This window comes from Cervus elaphus, chromosome 20 (genome assembly GCF_910594005.1).
Source record: "Cervus elaphus chromosome 20, mCerEla1.1, whole genome shotgun sequence".
Lineage (NCBI taxonomy): Eukaryota > Metazoa > Chordata > Mammalia > Artiodactyla > Cervidae > Cervus > Cervus elaphus.
Window position 1 is genome coordinate 104124439 of NC_057834.1, and position 20269 is coordinate 104144707.

At 45.9% G+C, this 20269-nt stretch overlaps 1 protein-coding gene across 6 annotated transcripts in view; it reads left to right on the plus strand.

Annotated features, from left to right (window-relative positions):
- KANK4 (KN motif and ankyrin repeat domains 4) overlaps nucleotides 1–13805 on the plus strand; it is a 69393-nt gene extending 55588 nt beyond the window's left edge. For all 6 annotated transcript variants that reach the window (XM_043877793.1, XM_043877798.1, XM_043877796.1 and 3 more), the window contains 3 exons: nucleotides 3034–3176; nucleotides 6576–6776; nucleotides 11693–13805. In XM_043877793.1, coding sequence (XP_043733728.1) covers nucleotides 3034–3176; nucleotides 6576–6776; nucleotides 11693–11797 — 449 coding nt within the window. In that variant the 3' untranslated portion in view covers nucleotides 11798–13805. The remainder of the gene's footprint in view (nucleotides 1–3033; nucleotides 3177–6575; nucleotides 6777–11692) is intronic.
- Nucleotides 13806–20269: the final 6464 nt, after the last annotated feature.

A 20269-nucleotide genomic window follows, 5' to 3' on the forward strand; every position in this document is an offset into this window, starting at 1 on the left:
TATCAGCAGCGCTTGGTCCACTTCCTGGCTCATGGTAGCTGTTGAGTGAAAATATTTGCTAGATGAAAAGAGTGGATGGATGACCCCTGGGAATTAGATTAAATTCCAGTAAGTTTCCCATTCTTCAAAATTCTCTTAAGTAGCCTTGAGGCTCTTTATGTGTATGGAAAGGTGGTGTATATAGTGATAACCTAAAGTTCTTTCTGCATCCCATGTCATCAGAGGAAGATAAATTTACATTTCTAACATTCTTCATGGATTCATGGATACCATCAAAATGGTAGCTCAGTTGAGAAAGACACCCACCTATGCCTCTGGGTTCCATCTAGTGTGTTCAGTCTTAGGGCCTTTCATTATGGAACATGTATAACAGCAACACTACTGCTTAAAAGGCTTCCTGGGTGGTGCTAGTGGTAAAGAATCCTCTTGCCAATGCAGGAGACTCAAGAGACGCGTGTTCAATCCCTGGGTCAGGAAGATCACCTGGAGAAGGGAATGGCAACCCACTCCCAATATTCTTGCCTGGGAAATCCCATGGACAGAGAAGCCTGGTGGGTTACAGTCCATGGGGTCACAAAGAACAGATCACCTTTGATTTGGTTGTTATAAATTTCTGCTGATGTTTTCTGAGATCCAATCAATACTCATCAACCATAAAGTGGTTTGGAAGCTTTTCCCTTTAACATGCTGAAATAGCTAAACAGCCACAAGCATAAAGAATGGGGTGGGTTGGTTGGGAAGACGGTCTGAAAGTCCCATTCCTTTCCCTCACTGTAGAAGGGGTGTTGAGGAGGACAGATCTGTCCCACTCCCAACTGGGCTCCCCTCCCAGCCATTTGTGCAGAATCTGAAAAGCACGTTACAAACTGTAAAAGGCTGCACCGAAGTGACTCATCGTTATCGAGAATAGAGTCATGGGTGTACCTCCTTTGTGAACTGTGCTCTGTTTTACCACGACCCCTCTGCAGAGGAGAAGCTGGCTGACTCAGAGAATGTTCAGTCAAGAGTCTGCCCCTCACCTCTGGGGAGGGTTGGTTTGCTCACTGGAGCTGCTCAGAAGCATTGCTTTGAAAGTGGGATGTCCTCAGTCCTTTTTCAGAGCCCCTGGGGAAGAATTAGTCATTCTGCTGAGTTACAGGTCACATTTCTGAAGAGAGCATAGAGAGTCGTAACCTGAGGCTCATTTACACATCTTAAAAGCAAGCATAAAATAGTCATGGGGTAAAAATTTTAAAGTCATTAACCAGGCAATGCAGATAGCTATTCCCTTCTTTATCAGAACAGGGTTATAAGGTATTGAATGGAGCTGATATTTGCCTTTCACAGCTCAGCTGGTTACGACAGTGGTCAGAGAAGCTTCAGTGAGGAAAACTGCTGATTCATGAGTACAACTGTATCCATTGGCATCCCGGTCCATTATGACACATTTCTGAAGAGTTGTTTGGGGTGGAGGGACTGTCAGCCAAATATTATTTTTTTCCCCTTACACAGAACTTATGAGTAAATCTCACTGACATTTTGTCATAAACCAGATTTGTTTTAATGAATATTTGAGTCTTCAAGAGCAAGTAGCAAGGATGTGACGATAAGAATACCATTCTGGACAATAATAGCAGTAACAGTTAATGCTCATTGAGTGTTTATTATGTGCTAGCTGCCGTTCTAAGTGCTCTTAATATATTAACTCATTAAATTTCACAATAACCTACAGGTCCTTTTATTATCTCCCTTTTACAGAAGAAATGCTAAGAAAGGCTCAGACTTTTTCTACTGAGATAGTTTTATTACTGGCTTAAAGAGACACATAGTTTTTTCTCCTGAGCAGTAGTACAGGGAAGATTTAGTTTTTTCATGCTGTGTGTGTGTGTTAGTCACTTAGTCGTGTCCGACTCTTTGTGACCCCATGGACTGAAGCCCACCAGGCTCCTCTGTCCATGGGATTCTCCAGGCAAGAATACTGGAGTGAATTGTCATTTCCTTCTCCAAGCTGTATACCCCTTAAAGGGTTTCCCTGGTGACTCAGTGGTAAAGAGTCTGCCTGCCAATGCAGGAGACGTGAGTTCGAACCCTGGGTCAGGAAGATCCTCTGGAAAAGGAAATGGCAACCCACTCCAGTAGTCTTTGGCGGAAAGTTCCATGGATAGGGGCCTGGTGGGCTATAGCCCATGGGGTCACAAAAGAGTTGGACACGACTAAGCAACTAATCAACAACAACTGCCCTTAAAAGGTGGGAGCCTTCAGACAACAGGCTGATGATCTCCTCCATCTCCTTTGGTGGGGAAGGATGTGAATGCATATCCCCAGGGTTATGAAGCAGAAATTTCCCTTGAGTTCTCATGTAATACTTCATCTTAAAAATGTGCCAGTTTTTCATTCTCTTGTGAAATGTATATTCTTACTTGCTTTAATATAAACATTTGTGAAGTGTTTTTCTATTGTGCTTCTCAAATGAGTTGGTTATTCCCAGAAGATTTCTGGGTTTATCCTGGGGCATTTTTCATGTCCTCTGATCCATTTCACAAGATATCACTAGTTCTTTGAAAGGACCTACAACCACAGCCAGTAGTTTATGAGTTATATGTAGACACAGAGCAAGACCTGACATGCACACCTGAGGGTGACATGAGGCTGTGTGAGTGACGGGCTCTAGCGTCAGATAGACCTGACACTCTGAGTGAGTCCTGCCCTCGATTCTCCTTCACGGGGGCACTGATATAGTTTCACTCACCTTCAGTGTCCTCATCTATAAAATATGAATAACAGTGCCCCACTTTAGGAAATAAAGTAAGATCATAGGCCTTGGTCATCTCTGACTCTCCTCTGCGCCTTTTTTGCTAGGTATCCTCAGAAAACTTGTAAAGAAAAGTAGCCACTGTTAAAGGCTGCTAAAAATGTAGAATACAGATTCTACCACTGGGAAAGAATTGCTCTATTCTGTGGCCGTTTAGCCAGCAGGAAGCCTCCTGTTGAACAGGCTAAAGCCTGGCTCCCGGCATTTTAAGAGCTCTTCTAGCGTCAGTGTTTCTCTTGCAGGTGTCTGCAACGTGGACTATCAGAACAAAGCCGGCTACACTGCTGTGATGATCACTCCCCTGGCTTCTGCTGAGACCGATGAAGACATGGCTGTCGTCTGGAAGCTCTTAAGAGAAGGGAATGTGAACATCCAAGCTACTCAGGTAGGAGGAGTGAACATGATCTCCTCTTTGATGAATGCAGGCTCCTCCTAGTTTTGTTCTGCCAGTGGGGTGAGGAACTCCATGCAGATCCAGTTTTTAGCTTGAGAAGTCTGGGCCTTCCAAGTGGCATCTATCCAAAGATTGGACTTCTGGTTTCCTTGGAGCCTCTTGAGGCCCAGACAGGCTGAGACAGAGGTTGTGAACTTGTAATCTATGTTCTGGGCTGAAACTGGGCAGATTCCTTCTGGGCCAGACTCCTTGAACTGAAAGTTCCCACAGATAGCATCTGGACAAGGCATTTGCTATTTGTGATCTAGAAAGCCCCTGGAGGTGATACATAGAGGGATCATGAATCACAGAGCAGCTCAGAGGGTTGGGTTGTCTCTGTTCAGCTGCAGGGCCCTTCTCCTTGAGAATATGGAACGAAGGTGTAACCCTTAGCCAGTAGGGCTTTGAGTCAGAGGGAGCTCCATATGGAACAGTGGGAACTCTTCAAAAGGCCACTTGCCCATCTTTGACCAAGAGGAGAATAAGTGGAGTGCATTCCACTCTCCTTTCCCCCTAGAGTGATCATGGGTGTAGCCCCACTCTCAAGAACTATGAAGGGTCTGAGATTGTACTCTCCCTTAAAGCTAACAAGTTAGCTGCCACAGTGTCATGGATGCTGGCAGAAGACACAGGACTCCTATGCCAAAGGCCAGTGTGGTATTCACAGTGGTAACAGTAGTCAGAGCATCGCTATTTATACCTGTTCCTGGAGTCCCGATAGCTACAGGGCGGTGTGAGGAGGAGCAGACCCCTGTGCACAGAGGGGGCTGTGTTACTAGAGAGAAACCCTGAGCTTAGGGGGACCTAAATCTTCCATACTGGTTAGTAAGCATGACTGCCCTCTGTTCTGAAGGAGACACTACCTCTGTCTTCCAATGCTGTTCACTGTACGTTCTTCCTTAAAAAGACAGTGAAACAAAAGGCCAGATAGTGCCTCACTCACCGGATTGCAGCAAACCAAGATACCATAGAAAACGGTCTCCCAACAATCCATTTAACTCTGCTATCCACCCCAGCCCAAAGTGATTGCAGCTAAACCTGATGGCAAAGTCATTTTGCCCACTTCACATAATAGCAATCCTATTGGTGGCAAGAATCAGACATTTATAGCTTACTTTCTGGTTTTTGAAGTGTTTTCACTCACCTATAGCTTACACCATAGGACTCAGTAAAGCTGTTTTCACTTCAAATATTTTCCATAAACATAGTAAATCTTTTTTTCTCAATCGGCCCTCTTGAAGGCAGAATGCTCACTAATGATCAAAATATATGCCCTTCTTGTAGAGGAGAAACCGATGATGTAGGAGAATAAGGGACCCATCCCACGTTGCCAAGGGAAGGAAGGGATTACACGGCGTAGCCGTGCTCTTCAGCGCCCCCTGGGGGTTTTAGGTATTAAGGGAGCCACAGGCATCAGGGTAGATAGGAGTGAGCTGGGAGGCCAGGAGTCTCCTGGGCTAAGCTACCTATTTCTCTCTGTATCTCCAGGGTTGGCACTGCACCGCGCTGATAACAGTATTCTGTAAATGTTTGTTGAATTAAATTGTATGGAACCAGACCAGGAGGGAGGTGAGGAAGGAAAGGGTCCCAAGTCAGGCAGTGGGCAGACAGGAAGACATCTGTATGTGACAGCTGGCTTTCATAACACTCGGAGAGAGGGCCCTGGAGGGAAACTGTGGTCTGGTTAGTACACTCAACAGGTATTACCTCAGGACTAGGTATAAGCAAACCAAAGAGCAAAGAGTCTTCTCTGGAGAGATCTGCCTTCCAGAGAAATGGGGAACCAGGACACCTGACGATACATTCCCATGGTGGTCAGACATTATCTCTAACACTCATAAAGACAATAATAGCTAAAATGTATACAACATTTGGGCTTCTCTACTGGCTCAGATGGTAAAGAATCTGTCTCCAATGCAGGAGACCTGAGTTTGATCCCTGGATTGGGATGATCTCTTAGAGAAGGGAATGGCTGCCCACTTCAGTATTTTTGCTTGGGAAATCCCATGACAGAGGAGCCTGCTGGGCTACAGTTACAAAGAGTGGGACACAACTGTGTGACTAACACTTTCACACACATAACATTTGGGCCTCATGCAGGTCCCACAACAGCCCCAGGGGGTAGGTAATATCCTTAAGCATTCCTGTTTTACCAGACCAGCAAAAATCACCAAGAGGTTAACTTATCCAGACTCACATAAGCAGTATGTGACAGGGCCAGCCTTTTTCTGATTGCAGCCCCCTTACTTTTCTCTAAGCCCCGGCCTTCTGGGCAGGGAAACATAATCTATCAGTGACTGCACTTTGGAGCCTTAATCAGTGAACACATCAGCCAACATGTTTTACTTGTAAGACGCTGTGCTCAGAGCCACAGGGGATCTGAAGGGAGAGAAAACAGAGCCCTTACCTCATTCCTACAACCTTACAAAGCCTGACATTCAGTCAGAGAGACCCGCCTGACCTGCCTGGAACCCCGGAGAGAATCATGAGTGCAAAATATATAATCAAGTTGTATAAGAGTACTGTGTATATACAGGAAAATCCAAGGGAAATGATGATCAATTTATTATCAGAAAAAATAGCTACCACACATTTTTATATTTATACCCTTTATTTCATTTGACTTTCACAAATACTCTCACCAAGACTGACCAAGATTCTGGGACACCAAGTGACGTGGCCAGGGTCACACTTTGGGAAACAGCAGAACCAGAGCTTTGTCTCACTCTCTGACTCTGATCCCTTGCTATGTGCACTGATTATTACAAGCAAGTGAAAGATTGTTGTCAATGGCTGTGGGCTAGCGATGACCATAGTACCACGCAGAGAGCTTGGTGAGAAAAGAGCGTTCTGGGTATCATTCAGCTGAAAATATCAGAGGCATTCAGAGCAATCCCAGGCTTCCTAGAGGAAGTTAGGCTGGGGCAGGCAGTCAGAAGCTATGCTCCTGACTTTTAAGCCCTCCGTTTATTCCATCATTCAACGTTTATCAGCACGTACTTGGTACTAGGTGCTGGAGAGAGAGATGAAAAAGACTTAGTCCCTGCCATCAAAGATGTCACAGCCCATGAGAAAGACAGAGGTTGACATGTTGCAGAACCAAATGGTAAGTGCTGTGTTATGAAAGCTGCGCTTGGAGTGTAAGTCAAGGGCTTTAGAGACGATGTACATTTGACTAGTGTCTTAGAAGAGGAGTAGAAGTTTGCCAGGCTAAGGAAGATACGTCCCATACCACGGAGATTCAGATCAACTATCATTTTCCAGAGAAATCTTTCCTGCTTGCACGTAGGCTATAGAGGGGGTCCTTCCCATCAGCCACAACCTGACCACACCCCTGCTGTTTGTGTGCAGGGGGGCCAGACGGCGCTGATGCTGGGAGTCAGCCACGACAGGGAGGACATGGTCCAGGCGCTGCTGAGCTGCCAGGCAGATGTCAACCTACAGGACCATGATGGATCGTCAGCCCTCATGCTGGCCTGTCGCCATGGCAACACTGACATGGTACGGCTGCTCCTGGCACATCCAGCCTGCGACAGCAGCCTGACTGACAAGGTGAGACTTATAGGCAATTAACAAGTGGGTCTTTCGCTTTCCTTCCTGAAAAGTACCTTGCCAGCTAGCAGGATTCAAGGAAACATATGGCAATAGCAACAGAATTAACCTCATAAGGCTGTTCTTGGGTTTAAATGAGATGACCCATGTAAATGCTGAGAGACTTGGGGCTGGGAAACCCAAAACTCTAGCCTTTTACACCATTCTGAGGGGTTATGTCCAGGCCTGCTCTCAGCCCTGAAGCACATCTGATCACGGCAATAACAGTGTGTGTCCTTTGAGGCAGCAGCTTGAGCAGGGAAGCTCTGCTGTCCACGGGGCTCCCAAAAGGCAGGAGGAAGGAACCATGTGCAAATCATGTCCCCTCTTGGAAGTGGCCCACCTTACAGAGGGGCCCGTTTCATGGAGACAGCCTGCCTGAAGCTGCATCGGCAGACACAGTCTTCTTGTAAGGCGATGGTGATGGCAGTGATGAGGATGGTGATGACGGTGGTGGTGACCGTAATGAGATAACAGTGGTGAAGAGTTAACCCATACCAAGCAGTTACCTCAGACCATCTTGTTTAAATCCCATAACAACGTTATGAGGTTGACTCTGTTGATGCCACCCATTCATTTATGAGGAAACCGAGGCACCAGGTGGTGAAGTAACATATGCAAGGTCACATAGTTAGCTAGTAGAACCAGCTCCATCAGACTCCTAAGAACACTCATAGAAACTAACTCTTTCTGTGCATTACCTCACAGTTCAAAAGGGACAAAGGCCTGGGGAGGGAAAGAGCGCCCCCTAGTAAGAAAGGGGCTCTGAACTCCCCACCACTGTTCCATCAGTGACTCAAGCTGCCAGGTCCCTCCCACCACACTCAGGCAGCAGGCAGACCCGCCCCTTGTCTTCAGGTCCCCTGAACCCCAGCTCTGTCCGAAGTCATTTCTGTGATCAGTGGAGAGCACAGACCCTCTTGAAATGCCTGTGGGAACAGTGGCGGGCTCTGAAAATAAGATCCTCTTTTTCCAGATGGGATACAGTCAGACTAAGGCTGTGTGTCAATGAGCTCCCTGCAGGGTTGGCCTGGGGCTGAAGGAGGTGGCCTCTTAATCTGGAACAGGCCCAGGGCCCTTTCATGGGGTAACCACGGCAGTGGAGGAGGCCTGAGAGGGCAGGCCTGCAGGACGGGGGACAGAAGCTTTGCAAGTCCCTGGTTAGCGGGCATCACCAGGCAGTGAGACTGAGGCTATCTCGCGGAGTCTGCCGCAGACTAGAGAGCTCAGTGGCTGCTTTCAGGAGGTGGAGGAAGAGCCGTGGCAGGAAGACTCCATGGTTCTTCCAACAAATTGAGTGATGGTTAGAAGCATGGAATTTTAAACACCCATGAGTTTGAAACTGGACTGTGTAACTGTGCCTTTGGGCAGGTCACCTAACCACTCTGAGCCTCAGTATGCTTGTCTATAAATGAGGATAGTAACAGACCAGACCTTAATATGGTAACATTTGTAAAGCCCCTATTAGATAGCTAAGAAATATTTAGTTAATGGCAACTGTTATTGTTGTGAATAGGTGAACCGTGATAGCAAATACAAAGCAGCCACTGCATGAATGAGTAGGGACCAGGGCATTTGCGGGCCGTGTCTGGAGGGAATAGGGAGGGTGAAGGTCTGGAGTTAGGAGGGGCCAATCAGAGAAGACTGGTCCTCAAAGGGAGACATGGTTCTCATTCAGGAGTGATTTTTCCCTCCGGGGAAGATCCCACAGTGTCTGAAGACATTTTCATCTGTTTTAAGTATGTGCAGGGGTCAGTCCTGGCATCTAGTGGGTAGAGGCCAGGGATGTTGCTGGACATCCTACAATGTATGGCAGCAGTGAAGAATTACAAATTATCTGGCCCAACATGTCAGTGGTGCCAAGGCTGAGAAACTCTGGTATAGGTGAATAATGAAGTACTGAACTTCTCGGATGAGAAGCCATCCAAGTCAAGTGCTGGATCGGGAAGAGCCTTACCAGGGTTGAGGACCAGGCTGGCTGCAGTTTGGGGGAGGGCTGGAAGCTGGGGAAGTAGGAACAACGGGGCAGCTAAACCAGAGATGGTGACGGAAACCCATCTTAGGGGAGGGTGGAGAGGGTTAGGTGATGCCCAGCGAGCACAGGGTTGCCCAGGCAGTCAGTCAGCAGGCCCACAGAAGATTCTAGACCCCAGCTCACAGAGGCCAATCAATCACCGACTGCCTGCTGAGGTTTCCCAGCAGGAGTTTCCCAAATTGACTTGGGTGAGAAATGTCAGTGGGAGATAGGGACAGCTGACTGGGGACCCAGCAAGCACCAAGCCCTGTGCCTCCTGCTGTGCATGGAGGGGTGGTGTCCAGCCCTTATCATGATCACCATCTCCTTCCAATGTTCAGTTTCCTATGGAGACTTAGGTACGCCGTTGGAAAACTGTGAGAGAAATCATGTCTTGAAATTGGATTCTCTCATCCTGCCAACATTTAAAGGTTGCTGTGAATGCAGAACCCCCAGAACAGCCAGCAAGGTGTCTTTCCCAAGTTTGGAAGGTAATTGGAGAAATTGATCACCCAGCCTCTTGGGGCAGCCAGAGTGATAAGGATGCGGAGGTGGTGGTGAGGGTGGAGGCCTGCCCCCAACCCCGAGGCTCACCCTTGGAAGGGCTTGTTTGGGCAATGCCTCCAAAACACTTATTAAATTGAGAGCTTCTAGAAGGCAGAGACTATGCCTTGCTCATCTTTTCCTGATATGCAGTGGCTTCTTGTTGAGTTCTTGTCATATTGAAAGATAACCCCCCACCAGACACACACACACACACACACACACACACACACAGAGGTGTGCTGGCTGCCCGAGCCCCTGCCATCTCTCTGGGCCTGCAGTGATGCTGAACAGGGACCTGCTGTTCCTGACTCCCACCAGAGCTGCGTGCCATGGACTTGTTCCCAGTGCTTGGGCAGAGGCATCTCAGGGACACACCCTCCCCAGGTGGTCTCTCTGGCCACCCTTTCTGAACTGAATGTGGCCCTCCACTTTCTATGTCTGCAGTTGAAGAGCTCCTAGATGTAGGCTGTCATCTCCAGGTGGGCCCTGTCAAAGTTGCACGTGTCCCCTGAGACTGGCTCTGTGACTCTTGCCCGGTTAATCACACTGTGTTTCTGTTATGTGGAGCCTCCGTGTTGATGAAGTGCGGCAGGGGACAGGCCTAAATAAACCCCGGGTGCCTCTGTGGGGCTTTCACAAGATGCCTCTGAGAAACATCTTTGCTTTCTTCCAGACTTGTCCAGTCTAGGAGCATATTCGTTAGGATTCAGGTGGCTCAAGTTATTGATCAACTTGAATACTCTGTTATAATGTCACTGGCATTCCCTCTTTCAACAGTGCATTTAGGACCGACCAGACTGTGGGCGTGGGGCCAGGGGCTGGGCCAGCAGAACAGGCCAGATCCAGTGGCTGACCTCATGGGGACTGAGATTTGTCGAATAACTCCACAAATACCAAGCTGCAAAGACTGATAAGAGTCACGAGGCCTTTTCAGGGAAAACTTCATCTTTGTCTGTTTGGGGAAGCCTGTTTGCTGAAACGCTGCTTCCTCTGCCTGTCCCCCACCCTTCCCCCATACACACAGGGTGGTCATCCTCTCTGGAGCTCACTCTGCTTCTCTGCTGCTTGTTTGACCTCTGGCCATACATTATAGTTATTTACGTGTGTGTGGGGGGGGGGCCTTGGTGTCAGCTAGACTCCGTCCTGAAGCTCAGAAAAGAGACTGAAGGGGTTTTAGCTGAGTGTGAACACTTCCTACCTGCTCCTGTGGAATTTCCACATTTTAGGAAGTAGTTTCCCCCATCTGCAGTAGAGAGCACCCTAGTAAGTCTTGGGTGGCCCCCATGTGTCAACCTATTAATGTTTTGTCGCAATATGTAAAAATATTCACACATTTAAATGGGCTAAGTAAGGACCAGAGATAACCTTAGGTTGGATTTTGCCTCCAAATGAGTTGCCAAAAAAGTGGGTTTTGGAGCTGTTTTGGTTTCATAATTCTGGGTATGGGTTGGAGCCCTCATGGAGCTGAGCGTCTACTGCATCATGGCAGCCCTTCCCCTCATCTCTGTGCAGAGAAGGGCTGGTGCTGCCTACTGAGAGTTGCTCTGCCTGCAGCTTCTTTAGATAGCAGGATGCAGCTCCTTGCACTGCAACTGTCACGAGAAAAGTTAGCATGGTATTAAATATGAAGAGGTAAAAATGAATGTGCCCTTCCTAGTTGCAAGCCCATTTCGAAGAATTGATCCTTAGGAAATAATTAGGAATGGGAGCATGCTTTCTGCACTAAGTTTATGATGGTGAAGACTTGGAAACAACCTAAATCTCCAGTAGAAGGAAAATAGTTCAGTAAATAATGGAATATTATTCAGTGGATAAGAAAAACGATATGTTCTGATGACTGTGTAAGAGCAGGGAAAGTCTCATAGCATATCATGGTGAGTTAAAAATAAAAGCAACATTCAAAATTGATACACATGATCATTCCTCTACATAAAAACCAACAACACATTTGCACAGAAGAAAAGATTGGAGGGAAATTCACCAAAAGGCTAACTCTCATTTAGGTCTGTGTAATGAAATAATGGAAGAGTTGTTTTCATCCCTCTGTTTTCCAATTTTAAAAGAAAAAGTGTTAAAAACCAAGTGACACTTCTTTATTTTCATCGGAACAGATTTCCGAGGAGTGAATGCTGTTTCCACTGAAGGGAGCCCGTTTCTCTGACCCTCATGTCATTGGAGTCTCCTCCTCTCCTCTGAGAATGCTTGAAACAGACTTCCATGCCCTGTATATATCTCTGGTTCCCAACTCACCCTTCCTTTCTGCGGTGGGAAGCAGATGGGATAAAAATTTGTTTTTCCTTTTCTTTCTCTCTTGTAGGCTGGCCGAACGGCTTTGTCCATCGCTCTGAAATCGCCCGCCCATGTGGAAATTGCAGGGCTGCTTCGGGCCCACTCGAAGCAGGGCAGGCCCCTGGGGCCATAGGGGCTGTGGAAGAGCTGGCAGCTATCAACAGAAGAAGCATTGTTTGGACTCTTCCCTCGTGGAGAGGGCATGGGTCATAGCCAGAGGGCTGCGCCTGAAAAGAAGAAACAATGCCAAATATGCACATACATTCCTGTTGTATAATTTTGCTCATTAGGATGCTTTGTAGTTTTTGCCTTAGGCCAAGCCCCAAAACTCTGGGCTGTAGAGGGGTGCAAGGTGCAGGGTGCATTGGTGTCGGCTAAAAAAATTCCCAAACATCTTCAGCCTCGAATTCCTCATGACTCTACCCTTTGCCACACCGTGTAGTGAGCAGGCAGGCAGGAGCACAGTAGCAAAGCAATACTTTTTACATGGAATTTTAAAGTGCACCGTCTTTTTGTTTTTTAATCAATTATATGTGAAGATGTCCCATTGGACTTGCATGTCTAGAGAAGAGGGGTGGGGAAGGGGTGGGATTTAAGCAGCTGCCCTGGCAGTCATTCTCTGGAGGACCTAAGGAGAATCACTGTGCAGGCCGGTGAAACTGAACAAATCCCACTGGGGCCTCTGTTTAGTTGGGGTTGACAGAGAAATCTTAAATTCAGATGAGGTAGGAAGAAGCACATTGGTGTCAGTGCCAGATACACAGTCTTGACCATTTCCAAGTCATCAGGTGGCTCCACTTTGCTCCAGGGAAATTGAAATTAAATAGAAAATTATCCAAACTAATGAAGCACATCACGTGTATTTAGGCAGAGCCCAGTTACATAAGCTCTTCTAAATCTGTGAAAGAAACAAATGAATCAGAGTGAGCATCCTTCTCAGGGTAGGTTCATGTCATCTAGAAGCCACCTTTTTCTTCATAGTAGTATCCTTGGTGGTTTAGTTGCTAAGTCCTGTCCAACTCGTGACCCCATGGGCTGTAGCCCACCAGGCTCCTCTGTCGTTGGTCCATGGGTTTTCCTAGGCAAGAATACTGGCGTGGGTAGCCATTTCTTTCTCCAAGGATCTTCCTTACCCAGAGATTGAACCGAGGTCTCCTGCATTACAGGCAGATTCTTCACCCACTGAGCCACCTGGGAAGCAGCAGTACCCATGGCCCTCACAGTAATCCTGGATCATTTCCACTCCACCTTTATGAGCAGACTATGAGCCCTCATGAGGTTCTGAGGTTTCCAAGGCTCCTGGATGCAGAACCTGCCAGCGTGGGCTGCAGCAGGAATGTGGAGGCTGGGCCCAGTAGGGCCTGTTCTGCACAGACATAGATCTCTTCTGAAAAGCTCCTTCTTAGACTTCCACAATCCCAGGGGCCACCGTGTGCATGGCTTTATCTATAAATTTGTTCTTTTTAAAAAAATCTCTCATGCAAAAAAACCCCTCTTGTATAAAAAGGAAAGACATCATAGTTGGGTGAGCCTCACACTGGCAACTCAAAAGCTTGAGTTCTCATCTGATTCAGATACAAATTTGCTTAATGCCCCTTGAGTGAGTCATGGTCCCGCTTTCATCATCTCTAAAAACGGAAGTTATCATACAACATCATACAACCTAACTCCTGGGGGTGCTGGGCAAGGAACAGCCGATGGAAGTCTTAGAGTCCAATTTGTAATCCATGAAGACTGTCTACACAAATGGCACAGCAAACGTCAGTACAACTTGTGATTCAAAAGAGAGGCTCAGAAGTCCTAGAGCAGGACTCTGATATGTGACAGTGTTGCTCAGAGAGAATGAAGCAAAGTATGATCTAAAATGCTTTAAATGGGTTTGTTTTGACCTCAAAGCGCATTTTAAGAGCAGAACCCTACATTAATAATGTGCTAGCCCAGTTCTTCTCAAACTTTGATATGCGTACAAATCACCTGGAGATCTTATTAGAGCTCAGTCAGTCTGGGAGGGAAGGGGGCTGGAGAGTCTACATTTCTAACCAGTTCTCAGGGGACACTGACACTGCTGGGCCACACCACACCTGGGACAGCAAGACTCTGGCCTATCCTGACTGTTTATATATTAAAATGCTGCCTCTCAATCTTTTGTCTCAAAATTTCTTTGCATTTCTTTGCTCTCAGCCTTTGGGAACTTGCAGTGTGAGTCTTATCTTCTGTTGTGGTTCTACAGAGAACAGTGAGGGGTCCATGTCTCATGTTGCCAATTTAGAGTCTGTTTCTGCATCTCATGTTGCGTGGCAACTTGCATTTGGTCACATTTTAAAAAATTATCTCATTTGAGTCCAGCTATTATATTAAGTATAGCTTATTTACCAGAGAAGGCAAACTGGTTTTCTTAGTTTGAAGCCACTGAAACATTATCGAAAAGATCTTGTCCACCCTTTCTGAGATTTTAAATGTTTCTTTTCCTCTTGGGTCTGGAATGTGAATACATGACCTCAGCCCTTATAACCATGCCATTCCGTTGAAATGTCTGAGCCCAGAACATGGTGAGATGAACAAGCACAGCTTGCCTCTTTACATTGTCACTACTCTAAAATTCATTCCTCAAATATCTGCAGAGACTGACCAGGTGCCTGATCTGTTCCCAGTATGGGCTGTTAGAAAGCAGCTGTGGTCCCCTCTTGAAAACCAGTGTCTAAGGTTACCATGATCCCAGTCTCAGGTTTTGGAGGACTTTAAGCCATGGATCCACTGATTAATACAATTATCAAGTATCTGATGGCACAACCTCCAAGCAGCATAAATCAGGCTGCCTGATTTATCTGGAGACAGATATTAACCTCCGGCCTAGGGAGAGACCCACAGGTACTTCGGCTTCCCTCACTGCAATGCAGGAAATTCTTGCAGTCTACTTTTGAAAGACAAGACATACTTGCTAATAGTTCGTTTCACAAATAATTCTGGAGTGCCTACTGTGGACAGGAGCTGGGCTCAAATTAGAGACACCGGGGACACAATTCAGATGGTCATTGCATCTACTTGGGGAAACAGTGGTGAGAAGGAAGCCCAGAACACTACAGGGTACCCATGAAGCCCACCAGAGCTGGTCTTAGGAAGTCAAAGGAGGCTGCTAGAGAAAGAGGAGTCTAATTGAAAATAAATTAGTGAATATTAGTCAGAAAAGGAAAAGGAGTGAGTGAGAGGTGAGGAGAAAACTGAGCCTGGCAGTTAGACTAGGGTTGCCAGGGCTGAAAGATTTGAAAGCCAGCATCGAGGACCTTCATTCAATTTGATCGAACTGCTGTGTAGAGTTTGAGAGAGACCCTGAGACCAAAGGGTGGATTTGAAAGAGATGAAACGGAAAATACATGGTAACCAGATCATAAAGGATCCTAAAGCTGTGATTTTTTTGTACTAAAGGCAATGAAAAGCTATTGATTTATGATGGAGAAATTAATTTGTCTAACTTTCATTTGACACAGATTTCTCAGGTACTTACTCTCTTCCAAGCCTGTGTTTGGGGTTAGGGACATGCTGGTAGGCACGTTAGGCACAGGAACTTATAGGTTAGTAGGCAAGAGAGACAAGTCATTTTGGCCCAGAATGAGGCATGCTGACACTTGGAAAGTACAAGGTGTGATGGGGGCACAGGTGGGACCCTCAGCCTAGTCCGCAGGTGAGGAGGGGATCAAGGAAGGCTTCGTGAGGACTGTGTAAGCACTCTGAAGAATGACTAGGCATTAGTCTGGCAAAGAAGAGCTGAGGAAGCGTGCATTAAAGACTCAAGACAAGGGAGAACACATTTGGGGCATTAGAAGAACTCCAGTGTTCCTGGAGTAGAAAAAAGGAGGGATCGCAAGATGAGACCAGAGAGAAAGCCACTATAACAAGACGTGAAGGAAATAGGGACATAATACACAGTGCTCAGATTTACATTTTAGAAAGAATATTCCAGGCTTGAGGGCATGAGTGACATTGTCTCAACAAACATTTGTGGACTATTTATGCTGGGTCCTAGGCTCCAGAGTTCATGGTTTGGTGGAGGAGAAAGACATAGGCTGACCGCAACTAGGATGAATATAATGGAAGTCTAAATACAGCTGGGGTGACTGACTTGACCAGACCAGAGGGAGTGGAGAAGACTCCAGAGGGGTCAACTTTTAAGTTAAGCCATAAAGATGTGTAGGAGTTTGCCCAGGCATTCCAGTTAGAATAGTAGGCACAAAGATGTGGAGTGTGAAAGAGCATGATCTGTTCTTTCAGAGTCATTTCAGGAGGTCTTGGGTTTAGGTTGCACAGGACAAGTGTCCAGAGAGGAGATGTGAGAAGAAGGTTGGTGGACACATCTCACTTTTTCATTGATGAGGGATTTAAACTTGAGCCTATAACCTGAGGGGGAATCACGGACTCCTTGAATCTGAAGCTTTCTTTGGAAAAATACACATGTGTGCCAAATATGTATATAATTTCAGGGGTTCAGAAATCTGCAGTTAAAATCTCACTTCTCTGAGCAGTGGAGCCTTTGAAGACCTTATCACCAGTGGAGCCGCACAATCAGATTTTCACTTTAGAAAGATCACTGGAGGAGGGTGGAACAAGACTGGAGGCAAAAAGATCTGCTAAAAAATTCTCTTAAGACAAAAGTTATAAAGCTGTAAGGGCCATTCCATTGTGGTATCAGCAGGGATAAAGAGTAGGGAAAGGCATCAGGAGTGGTCATGGGCCAGGATGTGATGACAAATGGATTGTGGAGAAAGGTCAAAAATGAATTACAGGGAAATGTTGGTGTCTCTGTCCCCAATATCTATTCTTCCCATCATTCTTAGTAGTAGAATCCCCAACTTTTAGCTGGACACATCACTACCCAGAACAGACTCCATCTCCCAGTAATCCTCACAGCTTGATGTGACCACATAACAGTTAGTTGTTCAGTCGTGTCCAACTCTTTCCAACGCCATGGATCGTAGCCTGCCAGGTTTCTCTGTCCACGGATTTTTCCAGACAAGAATACTGGAGTGGGTAGCCATTTTCTTCTCCAGGGGTTCTTCCTGACCCAGGAATCAAACTGGGGTTTCCTCCATTGCAGGAAGATCTTTACCATCTGAGCTACCAGGGAGCCCCTGCAAACCCTGGCTTCTGCATTTATTTATTTATTTTTTTGACTCCTGCCTTTAAAGAAGAGTGGAAATGCATTTCTCCCTTCTCACTGGCTGGAAGGTGGTAGCGACATATCTTGATCCATGAAGGTGAGGCCAACAATCTAGGGATCATAGAATAACAAGTCAGAAAAAACTTAGGCCCCCAGCACTGTAAAGCCATTGGATGTGCTCCTGACTATTTTTTCCCCATCTGCTATGTGAGTAACAAATAATTCTCTAACTTGTTTACACCATTGCACATTTCTAATCTGTTTCAGGAGAAATAGGACAAGTACACTCAGCATCCCAGGGCAGTCTAAACGGTCTAAAATGAGACAGGCTGGGAAGAAATATTTGCAAGTGATACTATCAACCAGGGCTTAATTTCCAACAAACAGCTCATACTACTCAAAGAGTCAGACACTACTAAGCTATTAAGCACACATGTATACAACTCAATAACAAAAAAATAAAAAATGGGCAGAAGACTTAAACAGACATTTCCCCAAAGAAGACATGCAGATGGCCAATAGGCAAGTGAAGAAACGTTCATCATCACTAACTGTTAGAGAAATCCAAATCAAAACTACAATGAGGTACCACCTTACACAGGTCAGAAAGGCCATCATAAAAAAGTCTACGAATAACAAATGCTGGAGTGTGTGGAGAAAAGGAAACTTTTATGCCCTTTTGGTAATTATATAAATTGGTACAGTCACTGTGAAGAACAGTATGGAAGTTCCTCAAAAAACTGAAAATAGATTTGCCATGTTATAAAGCAATCCCACTATCCAGACCAAACTATAATTAAAAAATACTGAACCTCTATGTTCATAACAACACTATTTACACTAACCAAAAAATGAAATCAACCTAAATGAGCATTGACAGATGAATGGATAAAGACAAATGAGAGATAAAGAATATATATGAGTGTGTATATATATATATACATATATATATATACACACATATACAAAATGGAATAACTCTCACTCAGCCTAAAAAAAGAATGAAATAATGCCATTTAAAGCAACATGGATGGACTTAGAAATTATCATACTAAACAAAGTAGGTCAGAAAGAGAAAGACAAATATCATTTATCACTTGTATGTGGAATATAAATTATGACACAAATGAACTTATCTACAAAACAGAAACACAACACTCTATGATATCACATTTGTGGAATCTAAAATATGACACAACTGAATTTATCTATGAAACAGAAACACAACACATATGATATCACTTACATGTGGAATCTAAAATATGACACAAATGAGCTTGTCTATGAAACAGACTCACAGACATAGAGAACAGATATGTGGTTGCAAAGGGGTAAGGGAGGAAAGGATTGGGACTTTGGGATTAGCAGATGCAAACTATTATTTGTAGGATGGATAAACAACAAGGTCCTATGTGTAGCATAGGGGACTGTAGATCCAGAAGAGGGTGGGAGCAAAGGCCAGGACCTGTCTCTGCTCTGCCTTCCCATAGAGAGGATGCATGCAGGTCTGCTTTCCATCCACTGCTGGCTCAGCAGGACAGGCCCAGCCATGCCTCACTAAGGGACTAAGTTTCTGATAACCAGTTCCAGTGCGTGGGATGTTCCCCTCATCCAAACCATTCTTGGGCACCAGCTGGGTGTCCTACCTTTCAACTTATCTGATACTATGTACCTGGAAATGGAACCACATATCAAAATTTAAGGGCTCAGTCCCACAAGACTGCCCTGCCTTTCAGATGCCAATCACAAACCCAGGTTGTCACCTGTGCTTTTGATTGAGCGGTTGTAGCTTAGAGGCTCTCATGACCTCCTCTTGGGTTCAATTAATTTGTTACAGGATCTCACAGAACTCAGAGAAACATTTACTTCCTAGATCACAGGTTTATCATTAAAGGATATGACTCAGGAACAACCAGATGGTAGAGATGCATAGGGTAAGGAGGGGGAAAAGGGCATAGAGCTTCTTTATCCTCTCAAAGTATGCTACTCTTTGTATCTCCATGAATTCACAAACCCGGGAGCTCTACCAACTCTGAGCCTTGGATTGTTATGGAGGTTTCAACATAGGCATGACTGATTGAATCATTGGCCAGTGGTGATTGATCTCAATCTTCAGCCCCTCTCATCTCCTCGGAAGTCAGGAGGTCAGAGGAGTATGACTGAAAAGTTCCAACCCTTTAATCACAATGTGGGTTATCCTGGCAGTCAGTCCCCATCCTCAGCTGCCATCCAGAAGTTGTTCATTAGCATACAGAAGACCCCTTTATGGCTCTCATCACTTAAGAGATTCCAATGGTTTTAGGAGCTCTGTGCCAGAAATGGGACAAAGTCCTATATATATTTCTATTATAAAGGACAATATCATGGGAACACTAGACATTGAGGTCTCTGCCTGTGACCAGAGTGAACATGGGATTCTGGGTTCAAGGGTGAGGTACTCACTGTGTACATTTAAGTTATGTCCTTCTTTATAGCTGTGATCAGTAATGAAGTTGACATCTCTGCTGTCTCATCTCCAAGTCATTTCCCTAACTCCTGCCCCCACGTACCCCACACTCACTGGTCAGCACAGTGGTCTTGTGGAAGGGTTCAGTCTCATCCAGCTGGTGAAGTGGGGTGGAAAAGAAGGGCAGGGGTCCAGGAGCAGAGAAGGAATCTTGTCTGAAGGAGGCACTGCCACACTCAAAGGATGTTTGAGCCTACAGTGACACTAGTCACTTCTCTTGCACAACTCCAGGGGGTGTCATCTCAGTTTCCTAGTAACCAACACCTTCTGCCCCTGTGTGCCAGGAGCTACCATTCACAGATGGCACAATGTTTTCCTGGATGGCTGGATCACGGTGCTTTCAGTCAGGGAAAAGCAGAGCAGAGCCTCACTCGTGGGTAATTTGGGGTGTCTGGGTCTCAGGGTTCAGAGGTCTGGTCAGGCAGGTTGCAGACTGAGATACAAGTAATTAAAATCCTACCAAAGGGCAATGTTTGCACACCAGGAGCCCATCCAGGACCCAGGAAGCGGGAGTCAGTGGTCTAAGGGGGTTCAGTTAGGGAGCAAGGAGGGTGACAATTCAGGCTGGCACAATTATAAAGCCACCTGAGTGCGACCCCCCAGTCAACACAATCTAGATTTAAAAGCAGTAACAGCCCAGCAAGGAAGAGACATGTGACCCAAGGGATCAGGTCAGCCAGGGCTTCTCTCCCAGGTTCTGAGGGCCCCAGGCACTTCTTGGCATCTGACAGCATGTCTCCAATCTCTGCCTCCTCCTTTATGGGGCTGCCTTCTCTCTGTCATCTCATTATCTTCCTTCTGTGCATGTCTATCGCTGCGTCCAAATGTCTGTTTTGTTTTGTTTTTTATAAGGATGCCAATCATATTGGATTAGGGCCCACCCGCAATACCTTATTTTAATGAACTGTTATATGAAGACCTACAATCCTTCTAGAACTAACACCCCC